At 47.9% G+C, this 27,993-nt stretch overlaps 1 protein-coding gene across 1 annotated transcript; it reads left to right on the top strand.

Annotated features, from left to right (window-relative positions):
• The first annotated feature begins 118 nt into the window (after positions 1–118).
• TMEM127 (transmembrane protein 127) lies at positions 119–9,530 on the top strand. The gene is made up of 3 exons (XM_049785105.1): positions 119–379; positions 8,330–8,494; positions 9,172–9,530. The coding sequence occupies exons 1-3, from the start codon at positions 136–138 to the stop codon at positions 9,477–9,479; spliced, it is 717 nt and encodes a 238-aa protein (XP_049641062.1). The 5' UTR covers positions 119–135; the 3' UTR covers positions 9,480–9,530.
• The last annotated feature ends 18,463 nt before the right edge of the window (positions 9,531–27,993 follow it).

Raw genomic sequence — 27,993 nt, 5'->3', positions numbered from 1 at the left:
TCCAGGCCTCCCTCCGTCCCTCCCGGCTGCACGGCCCTTCCTTGCAGCCTCGCTCTCCTCGCCCCGCCCCGCCCCGCCCCAGGCCGGCTCCAGGACCCCCAGCAGCGACCCCAGCAGCGGCGGGGGGCCCCGGGCATGTACGCCCCGGGAGGCGCGGGGCTGCCCGGCGGGCGGCGGCGCCGAAGCCCGGGCGGCAGCGCCCTGCCCAAGCAGCCGGAGCGCAGCCTGGCGTCGGCGCTGCCGGGCGCCCTGTCCATCACGGCGCTCTGCACCGCCCTGGCCGAGCCCGCCTGGCTGCACATCCACGGCGGCACCTGCACCCGCCAGGAGCTGGGGGTCTCCGACGTGCTGGGCTACGTGCACCCGGACCTGCTGAAAGGTGAGTGCAATGCAACGCAAGCTAGCGAGCTGCCCCAACACCCACCCAGCCCGTGCCCAAGCAGGTGGCTGGCTCCGTGTGGGGTCTGGCCGAACCCCTAATCCGCCCGCCCGCCCCACCGCTGCTAATCCGGACTGCTGCTATTTTAGGATGCTGCTGCTGTCCTTGCTTGGCAGAAGGGATGGAGAGATAGCATGGAGGTAAAGCATTTTGCCTGGCATGCAGAAGGACGGTGGTTCGAATCCCATAGGCTCCCCCCTTTGAGCCTGCCAGGAGCGATTTTTGATCACAGAGCCAGGAGGAACCCCAGAGCACCGCCAGGTGTGACACCCCCCCCCCCCAAAAAAAAAAAAAAAAAGAAGGGAGAGATGAGGGAACCAGGACCCATGTGCAGCTCGACTGATGGACAAAAAGGACTTGCAGTGACTAGGATTTAAAAAATTATTTTCAGCGACTATGCCGGTGAATCTTTTCGTGGTCAGTTTGTTGGGGGGGATAAAAAAATAGGGGTGTCTAGGGCAGTTTGGGTCACCAGACATCAGTTGCAGTAAAACCACCGGCATTAAGGTTTCTAGAGATGGGTCCTGGAGTTAGATCAAATGAAACAGCTGAGCTAAATTTTTAGGCTTGGTTGATCTCCATCCTTCTCTTCTTCCCAACCAGGCATCGTTGGAAAGAGGACCCTAGCAGGACTTGCTTGGTCTTTCTGACGAGGGGGAGATCGGTCCCAGAGAGCCTTGGAACTCATCCTACCCAGCCCTGTCTCCTGGAAAGAGGGTATAGGGTGAATGGGGTCACAACAGTACTGCACTATTTGCCTTTGATTCCCCCACCACACACACACACACACACACACACACACACACACACACACACACACACACACACACACACACACACACACACACACGTAGCCAGTGGACCCCTAACGGTCCTTAGCAGCACAGTCCTCACCCACAAGATCCTTTGAGTTAATCTTGAAGGTCTTCAGATTTTCTCTTTCTGTTACTCCCTGGCTGTGATGCCTCACAAAAGCCCTTCCAGTAAGGCAGTTTTATGTTTCCTCTTAAAAGATCCGTACCAGGGGGCGTTTAGGAAATGGGCTTGTTTCTTGTGTAATCACAGGCTATTTCGCAGGACTAGTCGGAAAAACCCTCTCCTTACAGTCTGCCTTTGCCTCTGAAAGTTCACTGACTGCTTGCCACTTGCTTTTGCATTTTTGAGACTCTATGAGAATGTTGTGGAGGAAAAGTTGGGGGCCTTGGTTGACTTCTAGGTTCATTGTATTGAAGCCTTCGACAAGCTGGTTCATGAATTAGAAGTAAATCTCATGAGGCAGCTCTGTGACATACAGCCTTTGATCTGGTGGGAAGCTCTTGGCTAAAAGCCATCAGGTTTGACTGGAGGCTGGATGTTGTTTTCTCTCAGCACCTTCCCCTGCCCTTGCATACTCATGTGTTCTCTGTCATTCGAAGGCCAGTTCCACCCTGCATCCATACCTTTGCAGTTTTCCTCGGGTGTTATGAGGTCCTGCGGACTTAGTGTTCAAATCACCAAAAGAGTATCCAGATGTTCATCCCCTTTCAGCTGCTCCTGAGGGAGGCTTCCAGAAGTCCTGGGATCGAGAGAGGCAATTTGATGGCTGGTCCTTATGCCCAGGTCCCAGGGATTTGTGATTCAGAGAAGGGCCACATAGGTGGCAGAGGTAGAACTGATTTTACTTTCATTCTCTCCCACTACTATAAAACAGTGGTCTTATTTCAGTTTCATTTTATGCCCAGTGGTGCTCAGGGTTTACTGCCAAGTCTGTGCTCAGGGATAGTTCCTGGATGAACTCTGGAGACCACATGGGGTGTCAGGGATTGAATCCAGGTCAGTTACTTGCAAAGCAAGCATCTTCCCTGCTGTACTATCCCTCTGGACCCTCATTTCTATTTCTTGTCCTTTATTTCAGTTCTTATTCCGTTCTTGTGACCCTATTGTAAGCCTCCTCCTGAAAAGCCTATAAAATATAAAAACAAGATCCTGGAGCAGGTTCTCCATTGTTCTATATCCTTTCTAAACTATAATTCTGGCCAGATTTGGACTCCATAAAAATGTGTTGCCTTACCCCAGACACTGTGGTGGTGTTCTGCTGTTTACAGTTCTTCATTGACCAAGCTTCTGCCTGCTTGCTGGTGGCCAACTTGAAAATTAGGAACTTCAGGGCCAGAGAAGTTGCACAGTGGTAGGGTGTTTGCCTTGTACACGGCTGACTCAGGACAGACCCTGGATCGATCCCTGGCATCCCATATGGTCCCCCAAACCAAAGTAGTTTCTGAGCATAGAGCCAGGAGTAACCCCTGCACACTCATGCGTGCCACTGGGTGTGGCCCAAAACAAAACAAATTAAGAACATTTGGTATCCAATAGGAGATTCCACAGGGTAGACTACAGCAATCACAGAAGAGGGGAAAGAGTCAGGCTCTCCCTGTGCTCTGTCTTCATTGGTTTTCATTACCCTGTAACATATGATTTCCTCTCAGCTGTGCTGACTGGACTCTGGGTCCAGTATCTGACCTGCTTGGAAACCTGGAGATTCCTCTTTCCAGAGGAAGCAGAGCCATGATACACAGACCTGGACTGGCAGACTTTTTTAGACAGTGCTTTTCTGTGCACCTGCTGGTTCCATCCAGGCATATGGATGCCTGGTTTTCCTTTTTCCTGGGTCACATCTTTATTTGGAAGGTTTTACCATCATCCTGCTTTTCACTGATGTCTCAAGCTTGGGGAAGCCATGCAACTTGCTCAGGCAGCTGGTCTGCAAGTGTATGTGTTAGGATTTGTGCCACAGATACTAAACACCAAGCATGATACTTTCTGGGTTTCTTTTTTATTTGTTTGGTTTTTGGGGTCTTAGTGTCCAGGGCTTAGTCCCCATTCAAGTTGAGCTGTTTTGATAAGGGCAGTAAGAACTTTCCTTTTCACCTCTGGTTGCTTTGTGTTGTCTTAAACTGACCCATCATTGCAAGACCCCAAAACCTTTAGCAGAAGGAAGCTAGATTAGAAAAGCCCCAGATTCTTGGGCCAGAATGATAATACAGCAGGTAGGGCACTTTCCTTATGTCTTAAACTGACCCATCATTGCAAGACCCCAAAACCTTTAGCAGAAGGAAGCTAGATTAGAAAAGCCCCAGATTCTTGGGCCAGAATGATAATACAGCAGGTAGGGCACTTTCCTTATATATAATTGACCCTGGCTTGATCCCCAGTACCCATATGGCCCCTGAGCACTGCTCTACTGAGCACTACTATATATATATGTATATATATATATATGTATATGTATATATATATATATATATATGTATATATACACATATTCCCAAATTTTCCCAGTGGATAGCCTGTTTCTTACATAGCTTTGTCAGCCTGGCTTTAATCCCAGAATAATGCTCCAGCTTCTGGTCGTCCCAGATAGCAGAGCTTTAGACTTATCACCCCTTCTAAGCCCCAGGCCCTGGCTGCCCCTTGAGTGTGGTCAGCCAAGGGCAGCAAGGCAGCTGCCTTAGGCAGCATCTGTGGGGAATGAATGAGGAAGTCAGGTGAGAAGCCACAGGGTGACTGGAGGCTTTTCTGGGAGGCCCAGTGGGCCTGAAGGGCATGATTGATGCTGCTGGCATGTCCGGATGCTACCAAGCCTGTCCACAGAGGCAGGGCTGGCTCTTTGTCGTAGGCGGTGATGACTTCAGGCACTGGAGGGCCCTGTTGGGTCCAGGGTCAGGTGCCTGGCTGGACAGGCTGGTGTGGAAGGGCTGTGTGTCGGGGACAGGTAGACAGGAAGAACCAGGGCCTTCGAACAAAACCCAGCCCAGTGACTCATCAGTGACCTTGAGCAAAGTCAGTGCCTTGGGATCCTGTTACACAACAACTGCCTTCTTCCTAGTGACTGGACCTAGGGCAGACTTGGGTGCTGACCAAAATCAACAAGCCACAACAGTCCATTGGCACTGCTCATAGGAGAGGACCGGAGAATGGTCACAGCAGCAGGACAAACTTGTCCCAGGTGTTCTTTTCTCAAAAAGCTGTAATCCAGAACAGTCAGGGACTCTTGTTTCTCTTCACCACCCTCTCTAGGCCTCAACTTTGTGCTCCTCAATATGCTGATGTCTGGGAAGGGAGAGTAACACAGATCCCATCCCCAGGGAAGTGTGTCTGGTCGTCAAATTGAAATAACTGTATTAGAATTTGAATTTTAAAATAGTTTGGGGGCTGAGAAACCCCATATTTCTTAGGCCAAGTGAATTCCTTTTCGAATGACCCCAATATTTACTGTGCCAGGGCAGGAGGGGAAAAAACAAAAATACAAAAAGCACAAAACCTTGGTTATTTTATTTATATATATATATATATTTATATACATATATATTTTTTTACCTTCATTTATTATTGTTGTTATTATTTTTATTTACCTATCTATTTTGGTCGATTTCTCTGTTTGGGTGTGATTATTGAAATCGTTGTCCCCAATTATACTTATTTTTTTCTCTTTTCTTTTCTTTCGTTATGTGCTATGCCATGTTTCTTATTTCAAGACCATTGCGTGTTTTTGGTTTGTTTGTTTTTGTTTGTTTTTTTGTTTTTTGTTTTTCATCTGTTTTTTGTGGTGCTTATCGATATAGCTGGAGTCCTCACTGGATAATTGACACTTTTTTTGGTACTGATGGAGTGTTTCACCTTCTTTTTCTCCTTCATCTCCCAAATCGATGAAGAGAGCCTCTAGAAGGATTCCACCCATTTTTGGAGTATTAGGCTCTTACCCCAGTTTATTTATCTTCTCTTTTTCAGGCAAAACCACGCAACTTGAACTAGCTAGTCCTGCCTACAGTTAGAGGGGGAGATAAGGGAGGCATCAAGACCAAACAGGTGCAAGACTACTAAGTAGTGGGTTGGATACAGAGGGGACCACATATTCTAGCCGTCCTGGGGGTGAGGGAAGAGGAAATGGGAGGTAGGACAAAAACGGAGGTGTAGGGAGGACAATTTGGTGATGGGAATCCCCCCTGATTTTATGTAAATATGTACCTAAAATGTTATTGTCAACAATATGTAAGACACTATGATCAAAATAAAAATTATATTAAAAAAATAGTTTGGGGGCTGCAGAGATAGCACAGCAGTGGGATGTTTGCCTTGCAAGCAGCTGATACAGGATGGATGGTGGTTCGAATCCCGGCATCCCATATGGTCTCTGGTGCCTGCCAGGAGTGATTTCTGAGTGCAGAGCCAGGAGTAACCTCTGAGCGTCACCGGGTGTGGTCCAAAAACAAACAAACAAAATTGTTTGGCAGGGCCACAGCAGTGGGGCCTTTGCCTTGCAGCAGCTGATCTAGGACTGATGATGGTTCAAATCCCAGCATCCCATATAGTCCCCCTTGCCTGTCAGAAGATATTGTTCACTTGCATTTCATTTCATTCATACAATGTCCAATACCCATCCCTTCACCAGTGCACATTTCCCACCACCAATGTACCCAGCTTCACTCTCTTCCTCCCCCTCCTACATTCTTTTCCCTCTAAAGCACTAAAGAGTCCTCTCTCTCTCTCTCTCTCTCTCCCTCCCTCCTTCCCTCCCTTTTTTCTTTCTAGACACTGGTTTGGAATACTGTTACTGAAGGGGCATGTGCATATCATTTTACCTCCTTTCAACACTCAGTTCTTGTCTAGGATCACTTTTGGAGGACTGGAGGGATGGGGATTTGCACCCATCAGTGCTCGGGGCTGACTCTTGGCTCTATGTTGGGAGATCACCCCTGGCTGTGCTCAGGGGACCCTCTTGGAGCTGGGATTTGAGCTGGAGTTGACTGCAAGGCAAGCCCTTTCACCTCTCCTATCTTTCCAACCACTGTGTTTGGATGTTGCAGGGGCTCACAGGGCCAGAGATGGAACTCAGTGTCTCACATACACCAAGCACCTGCTTCACCACTTGAACCACATTTTCAACCCTTGACAAAGACAATATTTAACATAGCTATGCCCACAAGATTTTCCTGGAAAGCACACAAGAAACGGCTGTCAGTTTACCTCTGGAAGAGGCAGGATCTCTGAGACATATCCTGTGTACATCTTCCCTAGTATTAAAAGAAGTATTAAAAGTACTATGGGTCAGAGTGCTTACTCCTGGCTCTGCATTCAGAAATCACTCCTAGCAGACTTGGGATCATATGAGATGCTGGGGATCGAACCTGGGTCAGCTGTATGCTAGGCAAATACCCTATCCACTGTGCTATCACTCTGGCTATCCCAGAGCTCATAACTTTTCTTTTTTTTTTTTTTTTTTTTTTTTTTGGTTTTTGGGCCACACCCGTTTGACGCTCAGGGGTTACTCCTGGCTATGTGCTCAGAAATCGCCCCTGGCTTGGGGGGACCATATTGGACGCCGGGGGATCGAACCGCGGTCCGTCCTAGGCTAGCGCAGGCAAGGCAGGCACCTTACCTCCAGCGCCACCGCCCGGCCCCGAGCTCATAACTTTTCTAAGGCGCACCTTCAGTGCTGCTCAACCTTACCATGTGCCTGATGGTCAGTCTATACTGGCATTTGGGGCCGTATTACTAGGGATCAAATTCAATCTTTGAATATGCTAGACATATGCTCAGCCACTTGAGCTGTCTCATTAGCCTTTTAAAACATAACTAAAGGGGTGGGGGCAGAGTGATCAGCACAGTGGTAGGTAGGGTATGTGCCTTGTATGCTGCTGACCAGGGATGTACCCTATTTCAATTCTTGGCATCCCATATGGTCACCTAAGCCTGCCAGGAGCAATTTCTAAGCACAGAGCCAGGAGTAACCCCTGAGCACCCCTGGGTATGGCCAAAAAAACAAAATATAATAATAATAACCTTAGGAGCTGGAGAGGGTAAGACATTTGCCTGGCATATGGTTAACCCAGTTTCAATTTCCAGCACCCATATGGTTACCAAAGCACTGCCAGGAATAATTCCTGAGTGCAGAGCCTAAGTATCACCAGGTATTCCCCAAGAACCAAAAATAAATAAATAAATAAATAAATAAATAAATATATATATCTTTAATTTTGGGACTGGATTCAATATACTTGCCTTATCCTGAGCTACTGGGAGTGACGCCTGAGTACTGCAGGTGTGGTCCCAAAACAAAGCAAACAGAATTGTTCAGTTTTGTCTTGGGCTCAGCGAGGGAACCAAAGTGAAGGTGAAGGGCCAATCTGTCATCTTTCCCTGTCTGTTTATAATGCCTTCTTGTAATGATATATTTATCTAAACTACAGCTTAGACAAGAAGGAATATGCAGTGGCTGAATAGAGATTTGACACTAATTAACCTCTGGCCTTAGCCTCCTTGACTGTGTCAGCAGTGAAGCCAGAAGTAATTTCCTGCCCTCTCAAACCCTGTTTTAGAACAATGGGTAAATGTGGTGATTAACTGTTAGGGTCTCTTGGGTCTCCAGAACCTCACCAGGAGTGATCCCTGCGTACATAGCCAGGAGTAAGCCCCAAACATGGCTGGATGTGGCCCAACAACAACAAATAAAAGAGACAGAGAAAAGTACAATAGAATGTAGCCTTGACTTTCGCCTAAACTTGTTTTCTGGGCTTTAGGTTTTGGATATCTTTTTAGGTGCCAGAAATTGAACCAGGTCCTTGCATTGTAAGGCAAACAGCACCCTACTCCTGAGCCCCTGAGCCCTACTCCTGAGTCATCAACAGCCTCTTGCCTGGTCTTGCAGAAAGGCAAGAAGGCCTAGGGTGCCTGTCTTCTAGCAGAGGCTCTCTCACTTCTTCTGCAGGCCAGCAGGGAGCAGGAGCAAGACTGTTCTTTGGTTCTCCCTTGGCTCCCCTGGACTATGGTAGAGACAAGGAAACCTCTACCCAGGTAGGGATTTTCTGCCCCATGTGCTTCCTGAGTCCTGAAGATGTGGTTCTTCTACTGCAGATTTCTGCATGAACCCCCAGACAGTGTTGCTCCTTCGGGTCATTGCTGCCTTCTGCTTCCTGGGCATCCTGTGTAGTCTTTCTGCGTTCCTTCTCGATGTCTTCGGGCCCAAGCACCCAGCCCTAAAGATCACTCGTCGCTATGCCTTTGCCCACATCCTCACAGGTAAGTCTGCATAGTGTTTGAGGGAGGCGGGGGGGGGGGGGGGATTTCTCTTCTGATAAGCAGATGCCTGTCCAGATATTCACACTAGCTCTCCCAGAGCAGAGGGTGTGATGGCAGCTTGCTGGTGTCGTCTGCCTAGACTTTGTGCCACTCACCCAGGGGCAGTGAAGGGGATCACAAGAGAAATCTCAGGTCTCTCAGGACAGGCTTTGAAATTCCTCTGGGCTCTCGGGCCCTGGAACAAGGAGGGAACTGGCTGTCCAGTGATTCCAAAACACAGTCTCACCCAATTCTCCCCTCTGCCCCCTACAGACCAGCCTTCTCTGGTTGTGTGTAATCCCTCCCCCACAGGACAGGACAGGGCTGGAGTGTCGAGTTGGCTTTTTGCTGACACCAGGGCTCGGATTGCACGACCTTGTCTGTTCCTTCTGAGCACCTAGGGACTTTCAGCAGCTCCAGTATTCCACGTCCTGAAGACAGAGAAACTGGCTGGTCTGGGGCAGGGGGTGTCTGTATCTGTCTCAACCCCAGTCCCAGAATCACGTGGCTGAAGAGCCCCTTCTAGTTGCTTCTTTGAGAAGGGGGTTTAGAGGGTGCAGCTACCCTGGGTTTGAGCTTCGTGGCTTGTGGGGTGCTCACTCATTAACCCTGTCTCCTCCTGCCCGTTTTGCCTCCAGTCCTGCAGTGTGCTACCGTCATTGGCTTCTCTTACTGGGCTTCTGAACTTATCCTGGCCCAGCAGCAGCAACATAAGAAGTATCACGGATCCCAGGTGTACGTCACCTTCGCCGTTAGCTTCTACCTGGTGGCAGGTGCTGGCGGGGCGTCCATCCTGGCCACAGCAGCCAATCTCTTGCGCCACTACCCCACAGAGGAGGAGGAGCAGGCCCTGGAGCTGCTCTCGGAGATGGAGGAGAATGAGCCCTACCCCGCCGAGTACGAAGTCATCAACCAGTTCCAGCCACCCCCCGCCTACACACCCTAACACCGCCACAGGGGCACCTGCTCCTCAGCAGCCCCTCCCCATGCCCAGAGGTGCTCCTGCCCCCAGCCGGCCTCCCAGTCAGTCAGTCATCACCGGACCTGCCCCTGGAGAGACTACTTTTACCCTGTGTGCCCTTGACCACACACAACTCCGAGGATTCAGCAGGTTGCTAGAATGCAGCCAATACCACCCTCTCTCCTTCATGGTTACTGGTCTTTACCAACCATGGATAGTCATACAATGTTCTGTCATCTGTGAGCCAAATCTTTGAGACTTGGACACTCCTTGGGGAGCAACTGACCACAAGTAGCCCCAGACAGCAGTATTGGCCAGGCCCCAGGGGAGGGGACTGTGCCCTACAGGGTCAAGGTTTTATCTGTAGCTGTAGCTCTGGGCTAACCCTGCCCCCCTGCCCCATTCCTTTTCAGAGGACTTCTCTGGACTTCTCTGCACTTTAGTCTCTGGACATCCTGTCATGTGTGTTCTGGTTTTATGGGAAAGAAGAGTTGCCGTTGGGGAATAGAACCCCTGCTCTCCCCACCTGCCCTTGTTTGGTGGCTCGAACCCCCACAGAGAGAGGACTGGGCTTGGCCTTAGGCTTTTTGGTCCCCAAAAAGGATCAGACTTTTATCTCCCCAGCCTCTTCACTGTTTAAGATGTGAGTGGTTTTCAGAAAAAAACCAACCCAGCTACAATATTCTCTTTTTAAACTAGGGCCAAGACGATTGTCCTTTTGCAGATATTTCTCCCAATTCCTTTTGGCTCTGCATTAAGGCCATAGTTCCTTCCAGCCCAAATTCATTCCTCTCCAAATCTCTCCCAGCAGGATGCAGCCCTCTTCCTTCACCCCAACCCCTTACCCTGGCTCCCTGGGGTCTTCCTGTGGAACCAGAGCCCTGTCCCCAGAGGAGCTGAGAACTTCGCCCTGGCTGGCTGGCCAGCATGGTGCTCTTCAGGACCATGACACTAAGAAAGGACCCTGGTCTTCCTGGAGGAACACAGGCGATCCCCACTATCCACATGGGTCTCCCCATGTGGTCTCCCTCACAGACCTACTACAGCAGGGCTCCCTCCCGTGCTGTGTCAGAACCATCCAATCACATCAGCATTCCTGGCTGTGTCCCTGAGACTGTGATGCGGGCAACAGCTTATTGCATGCCTCTCGCCTCTTCTTGAATGTTCTCTGGCCTCGCAATGTGCCACTGGCTCTTTCTTGCCCAGCTGTCACCCTGGTCGTCCTGTGGGCCACTTGTGGTCCTAGACCAGGCTGACTTTCTGTCCTGAGATCTGGAAAACCTGAGTGGATCCAGATAGCCAAGCTGCTTTGGGATCGGTGCTCAGATGGATCCCCAGGTCCTGAAGGCAATGGAGAGTGGGGCAATGGAGAATGGTCTCTCTCACTGAGCTGCGACTAGGCAAGCACCGTCACCCCTTCATCTTTGCCATCCAGGCTCCATAAGACCATCCACAATGCCATGTGTGGTGAAGACTGAACTCGCCAGGGAGGATCGGCTGCCTGGATCTCTCACTGTGATGCCAAACTGTGCTGGGTGGGCACTTGCATATGCTGCCAGTTCCTCTCTTAGACAAAGATAGCCGTGCAATACCTGAGCTGAGTCTTGTCTTTGGTTTGGGGCACACGTGCAGGTGTGGCCCCATCTCTCTGATCTTGGGTATCTGAGAAGGCAGGAGACCAGCACTGAACACATGTCAAAGTGACCAGTCATCTCCTGAGGACCTGGCACAGCCCTGTGGATCCCTCAGGACCCACTTTTTACTAGCTTCCCAATATCCTGGGCCTTTCTCTTTCCCTGACACTTTCTCATCCTGACACTGAGACTTTGTGATATAAATTCCCCTGGTTGTGTTTTCCTTTTTCTAGGAAAATTTAAAGGCAGAGCAAAACAAAAGACCACAAATAAGAATGTAAATGCCAATAGCTTCCTGTCATTTTTGGGTCAAAGTTTCCCTCACTTGTTTTGTTCCCGTCCTGTTCGCTTCCTCTTAGGCAGGAGAAATTAATCCTTTTTTTTTTTTTAAATCTTAAGGGAGTTGGAAAGACAGTGTAGCAGGTAGGATGCTTTCCTTGCATCTGGCTACCCTAGGCTCAATCTCTGGCATCCCCTATGATCCCCCAAGCAACACCAGGAGTGATTTCTAAGTGTAGAGCCAGGAGTAACCCCTGAGTATCACTGGGTGTGGTTCAAAAAACAACAGAAAAAGAGGCTTGTGCCCCTCTTTAACCTGCTGAGCACAATAGGCTAAGGTGTTTGTCTTGCACCCAACCAACATAGGTTTGATCCTTAGCATCCCATATGGTCTCCTGATCATGACAGAAATAACCCTGAGTGTTGGGTATGGCCCCAGAAAAAAACATCTTTTGGGGGGGGCACACCCAGCGATGTTCAGGAGTTATTTCTGGCTCTGGGCTCAGAAATCACTCTTGGTAGGCTCGGGGGACTATTTGGGATGCCAGGAATCGAATCCAAGTCTGTCCTGGTTGTCTGCATGGAAGGCAAACACCCTACTGCTCTGCTATCCAGCCCCAGAAAAATTTTTAATGTTTAGGCAGGTGAAGTGTAGCTCCATGAGAGATTATAGCCCTTGTTTGTGTTTGTGTTCATTTGGGGCTCATATCCATCTACACTCTGGTTACTCCTGGCTCTATGCTCAGAAATCACTCTTGGCAGGCTCTGGAGAATATATGGGATGCCACAGTTCAAACCTGGGTGAACTGCATGCAAGGCAAACATCCTACCTGCTGTGCTATCATTCCAGCCCCAGATTATAGCTCTTGTGTGAGTCTTTGGATTTAATTGCTGCTATCATACTCAAAAGTTAAAAGGCTTTGCGGGTCCGGGCGGTGGCGCTAAAGGTAAGGTGCCTGCCTTGCCTGCGCTAGCCTTGGACGGACCGCGGTTCGATCCCCCGGTGTCCCATATGGTCCCCCAAGCCAGGAGCAACTTCTGAGCACATAGCCAGGAGTAACCCCTGAGCGTTACCTGGTGTGGCCCAAAAACCAAAAACAAAACAAAACAAAACTAAAAAAAAAGGCTTTGCATTCTTCATACACGACAGTTTACCTTACAGGTCAGTGATACAACAAATAGGGTGCTTGCCTTGATCGTGGTTGACCCAGGTTTGATCCCCTTATGGTCCTCTGAACCCTCTAGGAGTAATTTCTAAGCACAGAGCGAGGAGTAAGCCATGAGCACCAGTCAAGTATGGTTAAAAGAAAATTTACCTGTACCATTCTGGCATGATGATTTTTCATACCACAGTCCCTCTGCTGTCAACCCTGAGCTGTCTGCCCTCTACTTAGCTTCCAGACAGATGCTGGCTTCACTAGTCTATGTGGGAAGCTCTAGAATTCTAGACTTCATCTCCCAGAAGAAACTGCACTTTTTTTTGGGGGGAGGGGGGGTTGGGTTTTGGGTCATACCCGGCAGCACTGAGTTATTCCTAACTCTGCACTCAGAAGTTGCTTCTATAAAACAAACCAAAAAGTTGGTCCTGGGCAGGCTCAGAGGACCATATGGGATACCGGTATCGAACGACTGTCCTGGGTCTGCTGTGTGCAAGACAAAACACCCTACCACTGTGCTATCCTGCAATTTTTTAAAATAAAAATTATGGGGGGGGTATTTTTTGTTTTATTTTTGTTTTGGGGCCACACCCGGTGACGTTCAGGAGTTACTTTTGGCTATGCGTTCAGAAATCGCCCCTGGGTTGGGGGACCATACGGTTCAGAGGATCAAACCAGGGTCTGTCCTGGGTCAGCTGTGTGTAAGGCAAATGCCCTACCGCTGCACCACCGCTCCAGCACCCAGGGGGAGGTGTTATATTTTTAATAAATTTTAATTGAATACTGAAATACTTATAAAATGGTTCATGATTTAGTTTCAGTCACTCAGTGTCCAACACTCAACCCTTCAATCCCTCCTGCCTCTGGCATGTTTTTTGTTTGTTTGGTTTTTGGCCCACACCCAGCAGCAGTCTGGTTACTTCGGACTCTGCACTCTGAAGTTGCACCTGGCAGGTGTGGGGGACCATATGGAATCCCAGGAATCAAACCCGGGTCTGTCCCAGGTCGGCAGAGTGCAAGGCAAATGCCCTATCACTGTGCTGTCTCTCTGGCCCCTTTTTCTTTTTTTTTCTTTCAGACACTGGTTTACTGTATAGTTACTGAAGGGGTATCACTTTACCTCCTTTAAGCTCCTAGTTGTTGTCCAAAGTGATCATATCCAATTATCATTGTCATAGTATTCCCTTTTCTGCCCTAACTGCACTCCCCCACTCTTTCTACCCTGGAGCCCTCCTGGACCACATCTCTACTGTCTTTGGGAATTATTACTGTACTTTTTCTTTTTTAATATCCCATATATGAGTGGAATCGTTCTATGTCTATTCCTCTCCCTCTGATTCTCTCAGCATGATGCTCTCCATATCCATCCATGTATAAACAGATTTCATGACTTCATTTCCCTAACAGCTGCGTAATGTTCCATTGTGTTTCTTTATCCACTCATCTGTTCTTGGCCACTTGGGTTGTTTCCAGATTCTGGCTATTGTAAATAGAGGAGTGCAGATGTTTTTGGTTTTTTTTTTTTTTTTTTTTTTTTTTTTTTGGAGTGCGGGTCACACCCTGCAGGGCTAGGGTTACTCCTGGCTCTGCACTCAGAAGTTGCTCCTGGCAGGCTCTGGGGACATGTGGGATGCCAGGATTCGAACCGGAGTCTATCCTCCAGTTGGCCTCATGCAAAGCCAACGCCCAACCGCTGTACTTTAGCTCTGGTCCCAAGAAGTTTTTTTCTTAATGTGTTTTTGGGTCCCTAGGGTGCATTGCCAGGAGCAGTATTGCTGGGTCATTTGGAACTCAATTTTTAGTTTTTTGAGGAATCTTCATATTGTTTTCCAAAAGGTTGGGCCAGTCAACATTCCCAGCAGCAGTGAATGAGAGTTCCTTTCTCCCTGCGTCCATACCAGCACTGGTTGGTCTTGCTCTTTGTGACATGTGCCAGTCTCTGTGGTGTGAGATGTACCTCATTGTTGTTTTGATTTGCATCTCCCTGATGATTAGTGTTGTGGAGCATTTTTCCTTTGAAGAAGAGAAACTGCACTTTTGAAACTACAACCTGCAGAGGCTTCTGCATGGCAACAGTTCCTGGAGCCAGGGTCAGCACCAGGCTGCCAATAGTCACCCAGATTCATTCAGCACACAGCATGGCATGGATCTCAATGGGAAACAGATGAAGCTTTCAATGAAGAACAGCTTTTTAGCTTTGCCTTTTTTTTTTTTTTTTTTTTTTTTTGGCTACTCTTGAGGTGCTCAGGGCTTACTTTAGGATCGACACTTAGGGAACTGAGCCAAGACTTTGTAAAGCGTACTCTAGGTCCCTGAGCCTTCTTTCCTAGGTGTTTTACTTTTATTCCTAGAAAGAGGTCTGTCTTTTCTTAGGGATCTAAGAATCTGTTCCTACTGATTTAACTTCATTTCCAATATTACAAGAGCCTGTTTGGGGAACAAAGTACATGACTACAAAGACTTAGTTTTAATTCAGCAGGTGAATTTATGTGTAAAAAGGTAGTGGGGCCAGAGAGATAGCATGGAGGTAGGGCATTTGCCTTGCATGCGGAAGGACATTGGTTCAAATCCCCGCGTCCCATATGGTCCCCCGAGCCTGCCAGGAGCGATTTCTGAACATAGAGCCAGGAGTAACCCCTGAGCGCTGCCGGGTGTGACCCAAACCCCAAAATAAATAAAAAAATAAAGGTAGTAAGGATCAGATAGGGTATTTGCCTTGCACGCAGCTGTGGGACAACCTGGTTTCTATCTCCTGCATCCCATATGGTCTTCTAAGCCTGCCCAGATCGATTTCTCAGCACAGAGCCAGGAGGAATCCCTGAGCACTGGTGGCTATGGTCCAAAAACAAATAGTGAAGAGTTGGAGCAGTAGTACAATGGGGAAGGTGCTTACCTTGCAAATAGCTGGCCAGGGTTCAATCCCTGAAACATATAGTCCCCTGATCTTCACCCACTGCCAGTGTGATTCGGAAAAAAAAAAAAAGGAAAATGAAGGGCAGAGGAAAGTGAGAGGCCTAGTGAACAGCAGGGTAAGTTCACTAGCGGAAGTCCTAATGAACAGCAAAGGTAGGCAGATGATAACCAAGTATCTAGAGTTGGGAGACAGAACAGAAACACAACTGGTAGCATGGCAGGAGAGAAGAGCATTAGCAGCGGGTAAAGTGCTTGCCAAGTTCATGGCTGATCCAGGTTTGATCCCCAGCACCCAAGATGGCACCCTGAACACAGCTGGTATGTCTAAAAAAAAAAAAAAAAAGAGGTTAGGTGAAGGGACTTATTTATGGCACAAAAAGTGATAGGGAGGGGGCCGGAGAGATAGCACAGCGGTAGCGCGTTTGCCTTGCAAGCGCTGACCCAGGACCAATGGTGCTTCGAATCCCGGCATTCCAAATGGTCCCCCGTGCCTGCCAGGAGTGATTTCTGAGCAGAGAGCCAGGAGTAATTCCTGAGCATCACCGGTTGTGGCCCAAAAACCAATAAATAAATAAATAAATAAATAAATAAAAGTGATAGGGACCAGAGTGATCGCACTGCAGGGAGGGCATTTGCCTTACATGCAGCCAGCCAGGGTTCAATTCCCAGCATCCCATATGGTCTTCCTCCAAGCACTGTTAGGAGTAATTCCTGAGTTCAGAGTCAGGAATAACCCGAGTATTGCTACGTGTGTTCTCCCTCCCCCAAAAGTAGTAAGGTGCTGGACTTTGAGAAAAGAGAGGAGGAACCCAGATCTGTTTTAATGCCCAGCAATCATGTGAAGGAAAGTGAGTCTGGCGTTGAAGGCAAGTCAGAAGGTATGGGCAGTGAGAAAGGAGCAGACATAGTGGACCCAAGGATCAGTGTCTCAGCTACAGGTCAGAGGAGGGAGACCAAGGCCCAGCCCCAGTTGGCCCATCACATGATGACTGACAGCCAACCAGGCAGCCTACTGAGATAAGTTCCAGAAAGTAAAGAATGGCAAGGAGAATCTTGGGGTTCAGAGAAAGGTCTCTGAGTAAGGCAGTTTCCTTGGAATAACTAGTGGACTTTCTAGCTAATCTGCTCTCCCTCAGAAGCCGCTGGTGGACAAAGGAACCTAATGATTGATGGGCCTTATTCTACTTTTCCCTCCTTGTCTGCATTTTTGGCAGAAATGACACTTGAGTGGGGATTGGGAACTGCAAAGAGAGGAAAGCTTTCCTTTTGGGGTCCAATTGAAATGAAGACATTCTACTTAGCCTTAAGCTACACTCGACCTGAGGTCTAGGGAGGTGGAGGGGACCAGTGTGCTCAGCTGAGATCTCACTCTCAGAAGTGAAGGTTTTTGGGGAAGTAATCAGGTGTGCAGGGCTCACTCTGAATCGACCAACTTGAAATGATCGTATTCCAAAATGAGTCCTAGTGGTCATGAAGATTTCAAACTCTTAATTTGCCAGCCTAGGGTTATCTGTCTGCATTGACACAGAATAGAACAAAATCATGGATGAAAGGGAAGAGAGATGTTTCCGGGAGAAGAAAAAGCAAAAAGTAAAAAGAAGTAAAAAGTAAAAAAGTAAAAAGAAGAAAAAAATGTGGGAATAAATATTGAAGAGCCAAAACACAAATGTCTCCCAGGAGCGAAGTTGGACAGTGAACATAAAGCTGTCCCACAGCCTGGGCTCTCAACTGCCCAGCATTTGGGCTTTGCTCACGGATGTTCCTGATGGAGCCCATGTCCAAGCCCCCTTAACATATTCATCCTGGAGCATTGTCACTGTTTGCTTCTTTCTCCTTCTCAACGTATCCCCATTCATGGGCCAGAGCAACAGCACAACGGTAGGTCGTTTGCCTTGCACGTGGCCAACCCAGGACAGACCCCAATTTGAATCCGGCATCCTATATGGTCCCCCAAGCCTACCAAGAGTGATTTCTGAGCACAGAGCTAGTAGGAACCCCTGAATGCCACCAGATGTGGCCCAAAAACAAACAACAAAAAAAAAGTTATTCCTTTCGTTCTGTCTACCTCACTTTCTCTTAGATCTGAACTAGCAAAGAAATAAGGGTTGTGGGCCACAATGATAACACAGCAGGTAGGGCATTTCCCTTGCACATGCCAACCTGAGCCCAACCCAGCATCCCATATGCACTTGCCCAAGAAGAGGGGGCCAAAGAGATAGTATATAGAGTAGGCACTTGCCTTGCATGCAGCCACCTGGGTTCAATCCCTGGCACTAGTATGGTCCCCCCATTCCACCAGGAGTGAGTTCTTAGGACCACCATATGATCCATTTCTTCCTCACCTATCATCCTAGTCTTTTCTTGCTTTCCCTGAGACAAAGTAAATAAACAGGTGACGGCCCCTACATGGGCTCCCTATACAGGGCCTGAAAAGGAGAGGGTTTCCAAAGGCACATACAAGGAGGAAGTTCAGGTAGCTATGTCTAGGTCCTAAACAGGAAGTACCAAAGAATAACACTAGATGCAGCTTCCTTAGGCCAGAGAGATAATCCTGGAGTGATAGTATGAACACAAGGGCACTTACCTTGCATGCAACTGGACCAGGTTTGAGTTCCACCAGGAATGATCCCTGAGAACTGAGCTAGTCAAGCCACTCACCACCCTCTCGCCACAATATATTTAGATATTAGAGAGAGGGAGAGAGTGCGACTTTTTTCATCTCCGTGTCAATATAGTCCCATTCCTGTCCATAGCTCTGATAAACTGCCCTTGATGCTCAGGGGTTAAGCACTCAGAAATCACCCCTGGCTTGGGGGGACCATATGGGACGCCAGGGGATCGAACCGAGGTCTTTCCTTGGCTAGTGCTTGCAATGCAGACACCTTACCTCTAGCACCTCCTCACTGGCCCCGAGATTTGGGTTTTAACTCGCTCAAGTGATTGTGTGTCTCTTATTACCATATTCCAGGCTGCAGCACAGTTGGTTCCATTGCACCTGCTACACTGCAATAAGACCTGTTTTGAGGGACTGGAACGGTGGTGTTAGCCTTGTACGCACTAGTCTAGGACAGACCATGGTTCGATCCTCCGAAGTCCCATATGGTCCTCCCAGCCAGGAGCGATTTCTTTTTTTGTTTCTTTTCAGGAGCGATTTCTGAGCGCATAGCTAGGAGTAACCCCTGAGTGTCACTGGGTGTGGCCCAAAAACCACACACATACAAAAACAACCTATTTTGAGCCTCTGTTGTTGACTTCTTCCCCTTTTGAACTGGGCGCAGATGAAGAAATGTTAACCTAAGCTGAGTCGAAAAAATAATGACCGGGCCCCGGAGATAGCACAGCGGCGTTTGCCTTGCAGGCAGCCGATCCAGGACCAAAGGTGGTTGGTTCGAATCCCGGTGTCCCATATGGTCCCCCGTGCCTGCCAGGAGCTATTTCTGAGCAGACAGCCAGGAGTGACCCCTGAGCACCACCGGGTGTGGCCCAAAAACCAAAAAAAAAGAAAAAAGAAAAAAGAAAAAATAATGACCACAGGGAAGGAAGGAGGAGGAGTCATATGCTTCCCTTCACTTCTTGGTTATCCAAGCCACAACATCCTGGTGTGAAGATAGCCTTACTTACTGGAAAGCCTTGCCCTGTCACAGACAGGTAAGGGTGGAGGCCACTGGTCAGGGATTTTTTTTTATTCCCCCTGTTGTGGTATTGAAACAAACAAAAATGTTTTAAAATAAAATATCCTCTTTAATTGAGTCACCATGAGATCCAGTTGGAAAGTTGCTCATGATTGAGTTTCAGTCATACAATGTGCAATGCCATCCTTTCACCAGTGCACATTTCTTGCTACTAATGAACAGGGTTTCTTTCTTTTTGTTTGTTTGTTTGTTTTTGGGCCACACCTGGCAGTGCTCAGGGGTTACTCCTGGCTCTGAGCTCAGAAATTGTTCTTGGCAGGCTCAAGGGACCATATGGGATGCTGGGGATCCAATCTGGGTCGTCCTCTGTTGGATCACCGCAAGTAAGGCAAGCACCCTACCGCTGTGCTATCTGCTATCGCTCCAGCCCTCATCGCCTTATGAAGGGGCCTTACCCCCATCTGCCTTTATTGTCAGAGTCTTAAGATTGGACTTCTCCAGTAACCTCTGCACTTCACCCCAGGCATCTCTGGGCCTGACCTGGCTTCAGCTCTACCACAGCTGGTATCCTGCCTATTTGAGTGCTGTGGCTTTTGAGGACCTTGCTTCCGGATATGACTCATGTGAAAGAGTGAGGTGGTAGCCCCTGGAAGGGAACCTGCTGCTTTCTCTCACCTTCTCTACCCAGGGAAGTGGCTAAGAAGAGAACTAAATGGGGCTTGGAAAATAGTACTCAAGTGGTAGAACATATTTCTAGTTCTTTCTAGACCCTGCGTTTGCTCCCTAGCATTGCAGATGTAACCATGGTGACCCCTAACCACCATGGGCTGATTCTATGTGGAGCTGGGGAATGTGGGTGTGTTTCCCCAGTACTGCAGGGCATGGCCTCCACTGTTAAAAACAAAAAAACGATAAAACCACATAGATGGGGCCTACAGCAATAGGGCATTTGCCTTGCACGGGCTGACCCAGGAAGGAATTGGGTTCGATCCCAGTGTCCCATATGGTCCCCCGAGCCAGGAGCAATTTCTTTTTTTTTTTTTTTCAGTTTTATAATTTTTTATTATGAATTATGAGAACAAAAGATGCAAAGAAAGAGGATAAGGTAAAGTTACAGTGGAAGGACAATCACCCATAACATAATTATCAGAAGTCCCCTTGCTGATATCTTAACTTTGAACTTTCACCAAAGAAAGTTAAGATAAATAAAACAGAATCCATGTGCAATTACTTTGTCCCTCAAGTCCCCAGATTGTAGCACATTATAATATTTCTTAACAGCACACAAGGCAATCTAAAGCCATCAAACTTACGTAACTCCTTAAACATTAGAGGCATAGTATTTTTTACATTTCCATGTACATGCATATTAGCTTAAGTTAACCTCAAATTTTAAGTGGGTGTGTTTTAAGGATTAGAGTCAAAGGAGCACAGTAAAAACGGTGTTAGAGTGGCAATTGTTGTTTGCATAGGCCCACCAAAATATGAGAGGCATGGAAAGGAATAGCCTTGGCCTAAATACAAAGAGATCCTACCCCTGAAGTTTCCTGGCATAAGACCAGCTCTAGGCCTCAGGAAAGTTATCGTTCGCTCCAAGACATTGTCCGTAGCGCCAACACACTTATCACACAGTCTCTGTTGTCGGTCTCATGTTTCTGTATTAAAGATTCTGGAATCTGCATGTCCTACATTGAAGTCATGATGTGGAGTGCCTTCTCGTTTCACCTCACCATGAAAGGGGAATGCAGGAAGCCCTGTCCTGTAAGCAGGTTGTTGTTGTTAAGTCTTCTCAGTGTTAAGGGAAGTCTCTTTTGAGCAGGACGATGTCTGAGCAGTGGTAGGGTCTTCCGTGGTAGAGGATTGCTTCCAGGTGATGTTATAGACAAACCTCACCATAAAGGGGCAATACAGCAAGCCCTGTCCAGTAAGCAGGTCATTGTTCTTGTTGTCTTCTCAGTGTTAAGGGATGTCTCTTTTGAGTAGATCGATGTCAGAGCAGCTGTAGGGTCGTCCCTGGTACAGGAATGCCTCCGGGTGATGTTATATACAACCTTGGATGTTTTGTAAATGTCTTCTGTAGATCAAGGGGTAAATGGAGAATGCCCATTCTTCTGAGGCCTGTGCCAGGTCTTTATGTCAATGTTCAAGGTGTAAGGTCTCATTGCACTACAAGATTTGTGTGTTCCCATTTCTATTAGATAAGAACTTATTGGTATGTATAGTATTTTCCCATGTTAGTGTGCCTACGCAAACAAGTAATAAAGCCACGTGGTGCTATCAGATATATGGGGACATAAGAACATTTCCAACAAGACCCATGACTTGGTTCAAACATAAGTATTAAACTGAGGGATTCTTTCACACCAAATTCCATATTGAGCAGTTCACAAAGAGAAGATAAAAAACATGGGGGGGGGGATCATCACTGTATAAGAAAGTATTTAGCAAAAGTTATAGCCGTCAAAGAAAACACCCATAAAATGTTGAAAAGATATGCGTCATTTTTATGCCTTTTAAAATAGTTGGGTGGGTGTTAACTCTAGGGCACCACTTTGGTCTGTGAATTAGGACTCAACAATACTTAAGTTAGAAAGGGTAAAAAAGGAGTAATGATGATAGGAGATAAAGAAGTTAAAGAGAAATATGAACTTATGAAGGGGTATGCAAAAGGGCAGAGTACAAAATGGACATTCTGCATACATAAAAACATAATTCAATGATAGTGAGTACTATTAATGTTTCTTGTGAGAGTACTATTAATGTTTCTTGATTTTGAGAATGTAGACTGGACAGAGATTACCAGTGCCAGCCAAACCTCCTCCTGCTAGACTCCCGGCTCCCAGGAAGGAGAGATCCTTCAAGAAGCTGGGAGACCAGAGGTTCAGAGCCCCACCCAGACCCTCCCTAAGGAGCCGCATGGATAGTGGGGGAAGGCCTAGGGTACCTTCAGGCTCCACCAAGGGACCCAACTCACTGGCTTGCCCAGGCGTGTGGCCCGGGGAAGCCCTGGAGATCTGGAGCAAGGCGGCAGAGGGGTGCTGGGGTTACCCAAGTCCCGCACCCCCCCTAGGCCTGGCCAAGCAGGCCTCCGGCATGGCGTGGGCTTGCCAAGCCTCCTCCTGCTAGACTCCCCAGGAGCAATTTCTTAATGCATAGCCAGGAGCAATCCGAGTGTCACAGGTGTGTGCCCTCCCCCCAAAAATACAAAGCTATGAAAGAAAGGGGTGGCATCTGTAAAGGGGCACTCCATCCTCTCCCACACCAGAAAAAATATCAGGTTTGTTTTTTGTTTGTTTTTTTGTTGCAAGGGGCACACCTGGCAGCACTCAGGGTTCCTCCTTGTTCTCAGAAATCTCTCCTTGCAGGCTTGTGGGACCATATAGGATAACAGGCTTGGCCATTTGCAAAGCAAACACCCTACGGCTGAACCCCTGTTTTGAACTTGGGACTTGTGTTTATGTCCTGAGGGAAATGAAGCTCAGAGGAGGGGGACAGAAATGAGGGAATGGGAGGGGCTCAGCGGTTCTGAAAACAGTTTTCATCCATCATAGCAAAAGGATGAAACCGAAGAGCTAATTTTAAACCGTAGAGATAGCATGGAGGAAGGGTATTTGCCTTGCATGCAGAAGGATGGTGGTTCGAATCCCGGCATCCCATATGGTCCCCCGAGCCTGCCAGGAGTGATTTCTGAGCGTAAAGCCAGGAGTAAACCCTGAGCACTGCCAGGTGTGATCCCCACCCCCCGCCAAAAAAAAAAAAAAAGAAGAGCTAATTTTAATCAATGGCTGTAGAAAAATTTTTTTCTTTTTCCTTTTTTTGGGGGTGTCACACCAGGTGGCACTCAGGACTAACTCCTGGCTCTGTGCTCAGAAATCACTCCTGGTAGGCTTGAGGGACCATATGGGATGCCGGGAATCAAACCAGGGTCCATCCTGTGTTGGCTGTGTGTAAGGCAAACACCTTGCTGCTGTGCTATCTTTCTGTTCCCACCCCTCCATTAGGAAATGTCTTACTCTTCCCTGGTACCCCTCTGGCCACCCTATTGAAAGACGAAGCCTCAGTTTCTCCTTCCCAGTGGCTGTGAGCGGTCCCATTTTTGACTGCCCATCCTATATTTTTAATGTTCCTGTGAGTTACTGGGCTTTTCTGGTAAACAGAAGTGAACAAATCCCAAAGAATTCTTTTCTAGAGTTTAGGCTTAATGAGAGATTAAGATGATCGGCAATGCCAGTGGCCAGAGAGATACCATGGAGGTAAGGAGTTTGCCTTGCATGCAGAAGGACGTTGGTTCAAATCCCAGCATCCCATATGGTACCCCGAGCCTGCCAGGATCAATGTCTGAGTGTAGAGCCAGGAGAGACCCCTGGGCGCTGCCGGGTGTGACCCCAAAACAAAACAACAACAAAAAAAGATGATCGGCAATGCCTAAGACAAATGGCTAAACTCAAAAGACTCAGTCCAACCAGACCACTCTGTAGGATCCTTGTATTCTTTGTAATATTCTTTTTTGTTTGTTTGTTTGTTTTTGGGCCACACTCAAAAACTCAGGGGTTACTCCTGGCTATGTGTTCAGAAATTGCCCCTGGCTTGGGGACCATATGGGATGCTAGGGATCAAATTGAAGTCCGTCTTGGGTCAGCTGCGTGCAAAGCAAATGCCCCACCGCTATCACTCCAACCCTCTTTGTAATATTCTTTTTGTTTGTTTATTTTTTGGGGGGGTCACACCCAGCAGTGCTCAGGGGTTACTCCTGGCTCTATGCTCAGAAATCACCCCTAGCAGGCACAGGGGACTATATGGGATGCCGGGATTCAAACCACCATCCTTCTGCATCAAAGGCAAATGCCCTACCTTCGTGCTATCTTTCCGGCCCCTATTTGTAATTCTTATTTGACAAGGAATGCCAAGTCTTTTGAAGCCTATACAAACACAAATACTCCATTTCCCTATAACACTCTCACCCATCAGAAAAAAAAGAGCCATATTTTACTTAGTCCTACACTAAGTTCCTCCCTCGACATAAGGAATTCCTGCTCCTCTCTCCTCAGCTTTCCAATAAACTTTTCTACCTTTTGAATCTGAGCATCTTTATTATTCAATAGGAACGTGGAAATCTAGGGCCAACACAAAGCCAACTGTCAGCACTCTTACTTCCTTACCATCACTGGAGGAAAGTCTGTTTTAACCAAGCAGCTGCTACTGTTCTGTTACTGACCCTATTCTCCTTACCTGCTCTCAGGAAACAACCATGAAAACTAACTCAAAGAAAAAAACAGATGGTATAGACAGAAGACATCAAAGTTTTGACTTGCAGTAAAGCATATTTATTTACTCTCTTTGGAGAACATTTTTAATGGAAGACAATCTAAAAATAAATGACTATGAGTCAGTTTTGTTTGTTTTGGGGAGGCAGGCAACATCTGATATCCTCAGGACTTACTCCTGGCTTTGCACTGGACCACTCTGCTTGATCTATGCATTCAAGGCATTCCCTACCTATCTTTCCAGCCCCAAGAATTAACTTTTTAATGACTGTATCTTTTATTTTTTTATTTTTATTTATTTTTTGGTTTTTTGGGTCTCACCCGGCAGTGTTCAGGGGTTGCTCCTGGCTCCACGCTCAGAAGTCGCTCCTGGCAGGCTCGGGGGACCATATGGGACGCCGGGATTCGAACTGATGACCTTCTGCATGAGAGGCAAACGCCTTACCTCCATGCTATCTCTCCGGCCCCTATTTTTTATTTTTTGTTTTTTTTGGGTCACACCCGGCGGTGCTCAGGGGTTACTCCTGGCTGTCTGCTCAGAAATAGCTCCTGGCAGGCACGGGGGACCATATGGGACGCCGGGATTCGAACCAACCACCTTAGGTCCTGGATCAGCTGCTTGCAAGGCAAACGCCACTGTGCTATCTCTCCTGGCCCTATTTTTTAATTTTATTTTATTGAGTTTTTGGGCTACACAGCCTTACCACTTGCACCACTGCTCCGCTCCGGACCTTAATGACTATATTTTTTAATTGATTTTTTTATTTTAATTTTTTTGTGTGTTTTTGGGCCACACCCGGCATTGCTCAGGGGTTACTCCTGGCTGTCTGCTCAGAAATAGCTCCTGGGGCCGGAGAGATAGCATGGAGGTAAGGCGTTTGCCTTTCATGCAGGAGGTCATCGGTTCGAATCCCGGCGCCCCATAGTCCCCCGTGCCTGCCAGGAGCAATTTCTGAGCGTGGAGCCAGGAGTAACCCCTGAGCACTGCCGGGTGTGACCCAAAAACCACAAAAAAAAAAAAAAAAAAAAAAAAAAAAGAAATAGCTCCTGGCAGGCACGGGGGACCATATGGGACACCGGGATTCGAACAAACCACCTTTGGTCCTGGATTGGCTGCTTGCAAGGCAAATGCCGCTGTGCTATCTCTCCGGGCCCTTAATTGATATATTATTGTTATTATTTGCTTTTTGGGCCACACCTAGCGGTGCTCAGGGGTTCCTCCTGGCTCTGCGCTCAGAAATCACTCCTGGTGGGGCTGGAGAAATAGCATGGAGGTAAGGCATTTGCCTTGCAGGCAGAAGGAAGGTGGTTCGAATTCTGGCATCCCATATGGTCCCCGAGCCTGCAAGGAGTGATTTCTGAGCATAGAGCTAGGAATAACCCCTGAGTGCTGCCGGGTGTGACCCAAAAACCAAAAAACCCCAAAAAAGAAATCACTCTTGGCAGGCTCAGGTTGGCCATATAGAATACCGCGGATAGAACCCAGTCCGTCCCGGGTCAGCTGCGAGCAAGGCAAAATGCCCTACTGCTGTGCCCTATAATTGTATACTTTTTTTTTTATAAGCATCTATATTAAAATTGTGTCTATTTCTTATTTAAAGAAAATATATCACACAGTTGAGACAATTGATCATAATACATTTGTTTCAGGAAGAACAAAAGCAAAGTTATTAAAAAATAGAAAGACTAACAAGATGGAAGAGAAAGAAAAGGTTCAGTAGCAAGTATATTTTTGAAAATCATTGAATGACCAATTAACTTATTAAAGGCCCAGCAGAAGGTTTAATAAACTTTTCTTCTTCTTTTTTCCTTTTTTTTTTTTTTTAAGAGTTAAAGAAGTACAGTAAAAACAGTGTTAGAGTGGCAATTGTTGTTTGCATGGGCCCAGCAAAATATGGGGGACCTGGAAAGGAAAAACCTTGGCCTAAATACAAGGAGGCCTTACCCCTGAAGTTTTCTGACATAAGACCAACTCCAGGCATACTAGGTTGTCCAACCCAAGTCATTGTCTGTAGTGCCAATAAACTTTTATTTTCACACTACTCCTATGCCCTATAACTGTATCTTTTTAAAAATTAATTTATTTAAATACCATGGTTACAAGGTAGTTCATAGTACAATTTTTTTCCCAAAGATAAAGTTATTCATGATTGAGTTTCAGTTATGCAATGTACAACAGCCTTTGCCAGTGCACAATTCCCATTGCCAGTTTCCCTGCCCTGCCCTCCCTACGCATGCCTATGGGGCAGACATTTTTGTGGGTTTTTTCTTTTACTTTTTTTTGGTTTTTGGGTCACACCCTGCAGACTCAGGGGTTACTCCTGGCTCTACGCTCAGAAATCGCTCCTGGCAGGCTCGGGGGACCATATGGAATACGGGGGATCCGAACCACCGTACTTCTGCATGCAAGGCAAACGCCCTGCCTCCATGCTATCTCTCCGCCCCCTTTTTTCTTCTTCTTTCTCCTCCTCCAGCCCCCTTTTATCCCTTCCTTTACTTCTTTCTCCTCCTCCTCCTCTTCCTCTCCCTCTTCTCCTCCTCCAGTTGCCGTTTTCATTTCTCCTCCTCCTCTCTCCCATCATTCCAACCCTCTAAGACACTGTGGTTTGCATTATTGTTAATGCAGGGGTACCCCAATTAACATTTTATCTCCTTTGAGCACCCAGTTCTTGTCCAGAGCCATCAGTTCCAGCTCCCATTGTCCTAGGAGCCCCTACACTCACGGCTCTTTGTAGCAAGCTCCCTACCATGGACAGGTCCTCTAGGCCCTCTTCTCTCTATCTCTTGTCTCTGGATATTACTATAAGATCTCTTTCATATATATGGAGGGGGGGAGTCACACCCAGCAGCCTGGTTCAGGGGTTCCTCCTGGCTCCGCTCAGAAATCACTCCTGGCAGGCTCGGGGGACCATATGGGATTCCATGTGGGATTCGAACCACCGTCCTTCTGCATGATGTAAGGCAAACTCCCTACCATCATGCTATCTCTCCGGCTCTTATATATAGTTATTAATTATATATATTTATATATACTCCACAAACAAGTGAGCCCAAGAATCCATTTCCTAAACGCACGGCCCCTTGCACAACACGGGGTGACACACACGGGGTGACACACACGGGGATGGCCCCGGTGTCCTCCATCCAGCAGGTGAGCACAGACAGGGCCTGGCGGTGCAAGCAAGGTGCAAGGTGCAAGGCAGCATTTCGCACAGCCTCCCCCAACCCCTTTTTCCTTCGGGTGATCCGTTTGGGGGGCATCGGCCCTTGCAGCCCCATTCAGCAGCTGCACGTCGCGCCGATCTTGAGCTCGGACCGGGGCTGGAAGATGGCGGCGGGGCGCACGGTCACTCTCTGGGGCGCCCTTGACAGGCGCGAACACGGCGCCGCGCCACCTACCTTGTTACCTCGAAGTCCCGGCACGCCGCGCGGCGGGCGGAAGAGGCGGGGACTTTCGCCAATTATACACCAATCACGATCGAGATCTCTGACGGCGGCCAATCAGAGTCCGGGAGGCGAGACCCCCCCCCGTGCAGAGCGGGTTAGGTTGTGAGCGGCGGAGAGGAGGATGCGCTGCGCGCGGGCCCCTTAGCCCGCTAGGCTCGGGCCGCCGCCGCAGC

This window comes from Suncus etruscus, chromosome 12, assembly GCF_024139225.1.
Source record: "Suncus etruscus isolate mSunEtr1 chromosome 12, mSunEtr1.pri.cur, whole genome shotgun sequence".
Lineage (NCBI taxonomy): Eukaryota > Metazoa > Chordata > Mammalia > Eulipotyphla > Soricidae > Suncus > Suncus etruscus.
The sequence above is the reverse complement of the archived record's forward strand: the minus strand, read 5'-3'. Positions and strand labels throughout refer to the sequence as shown.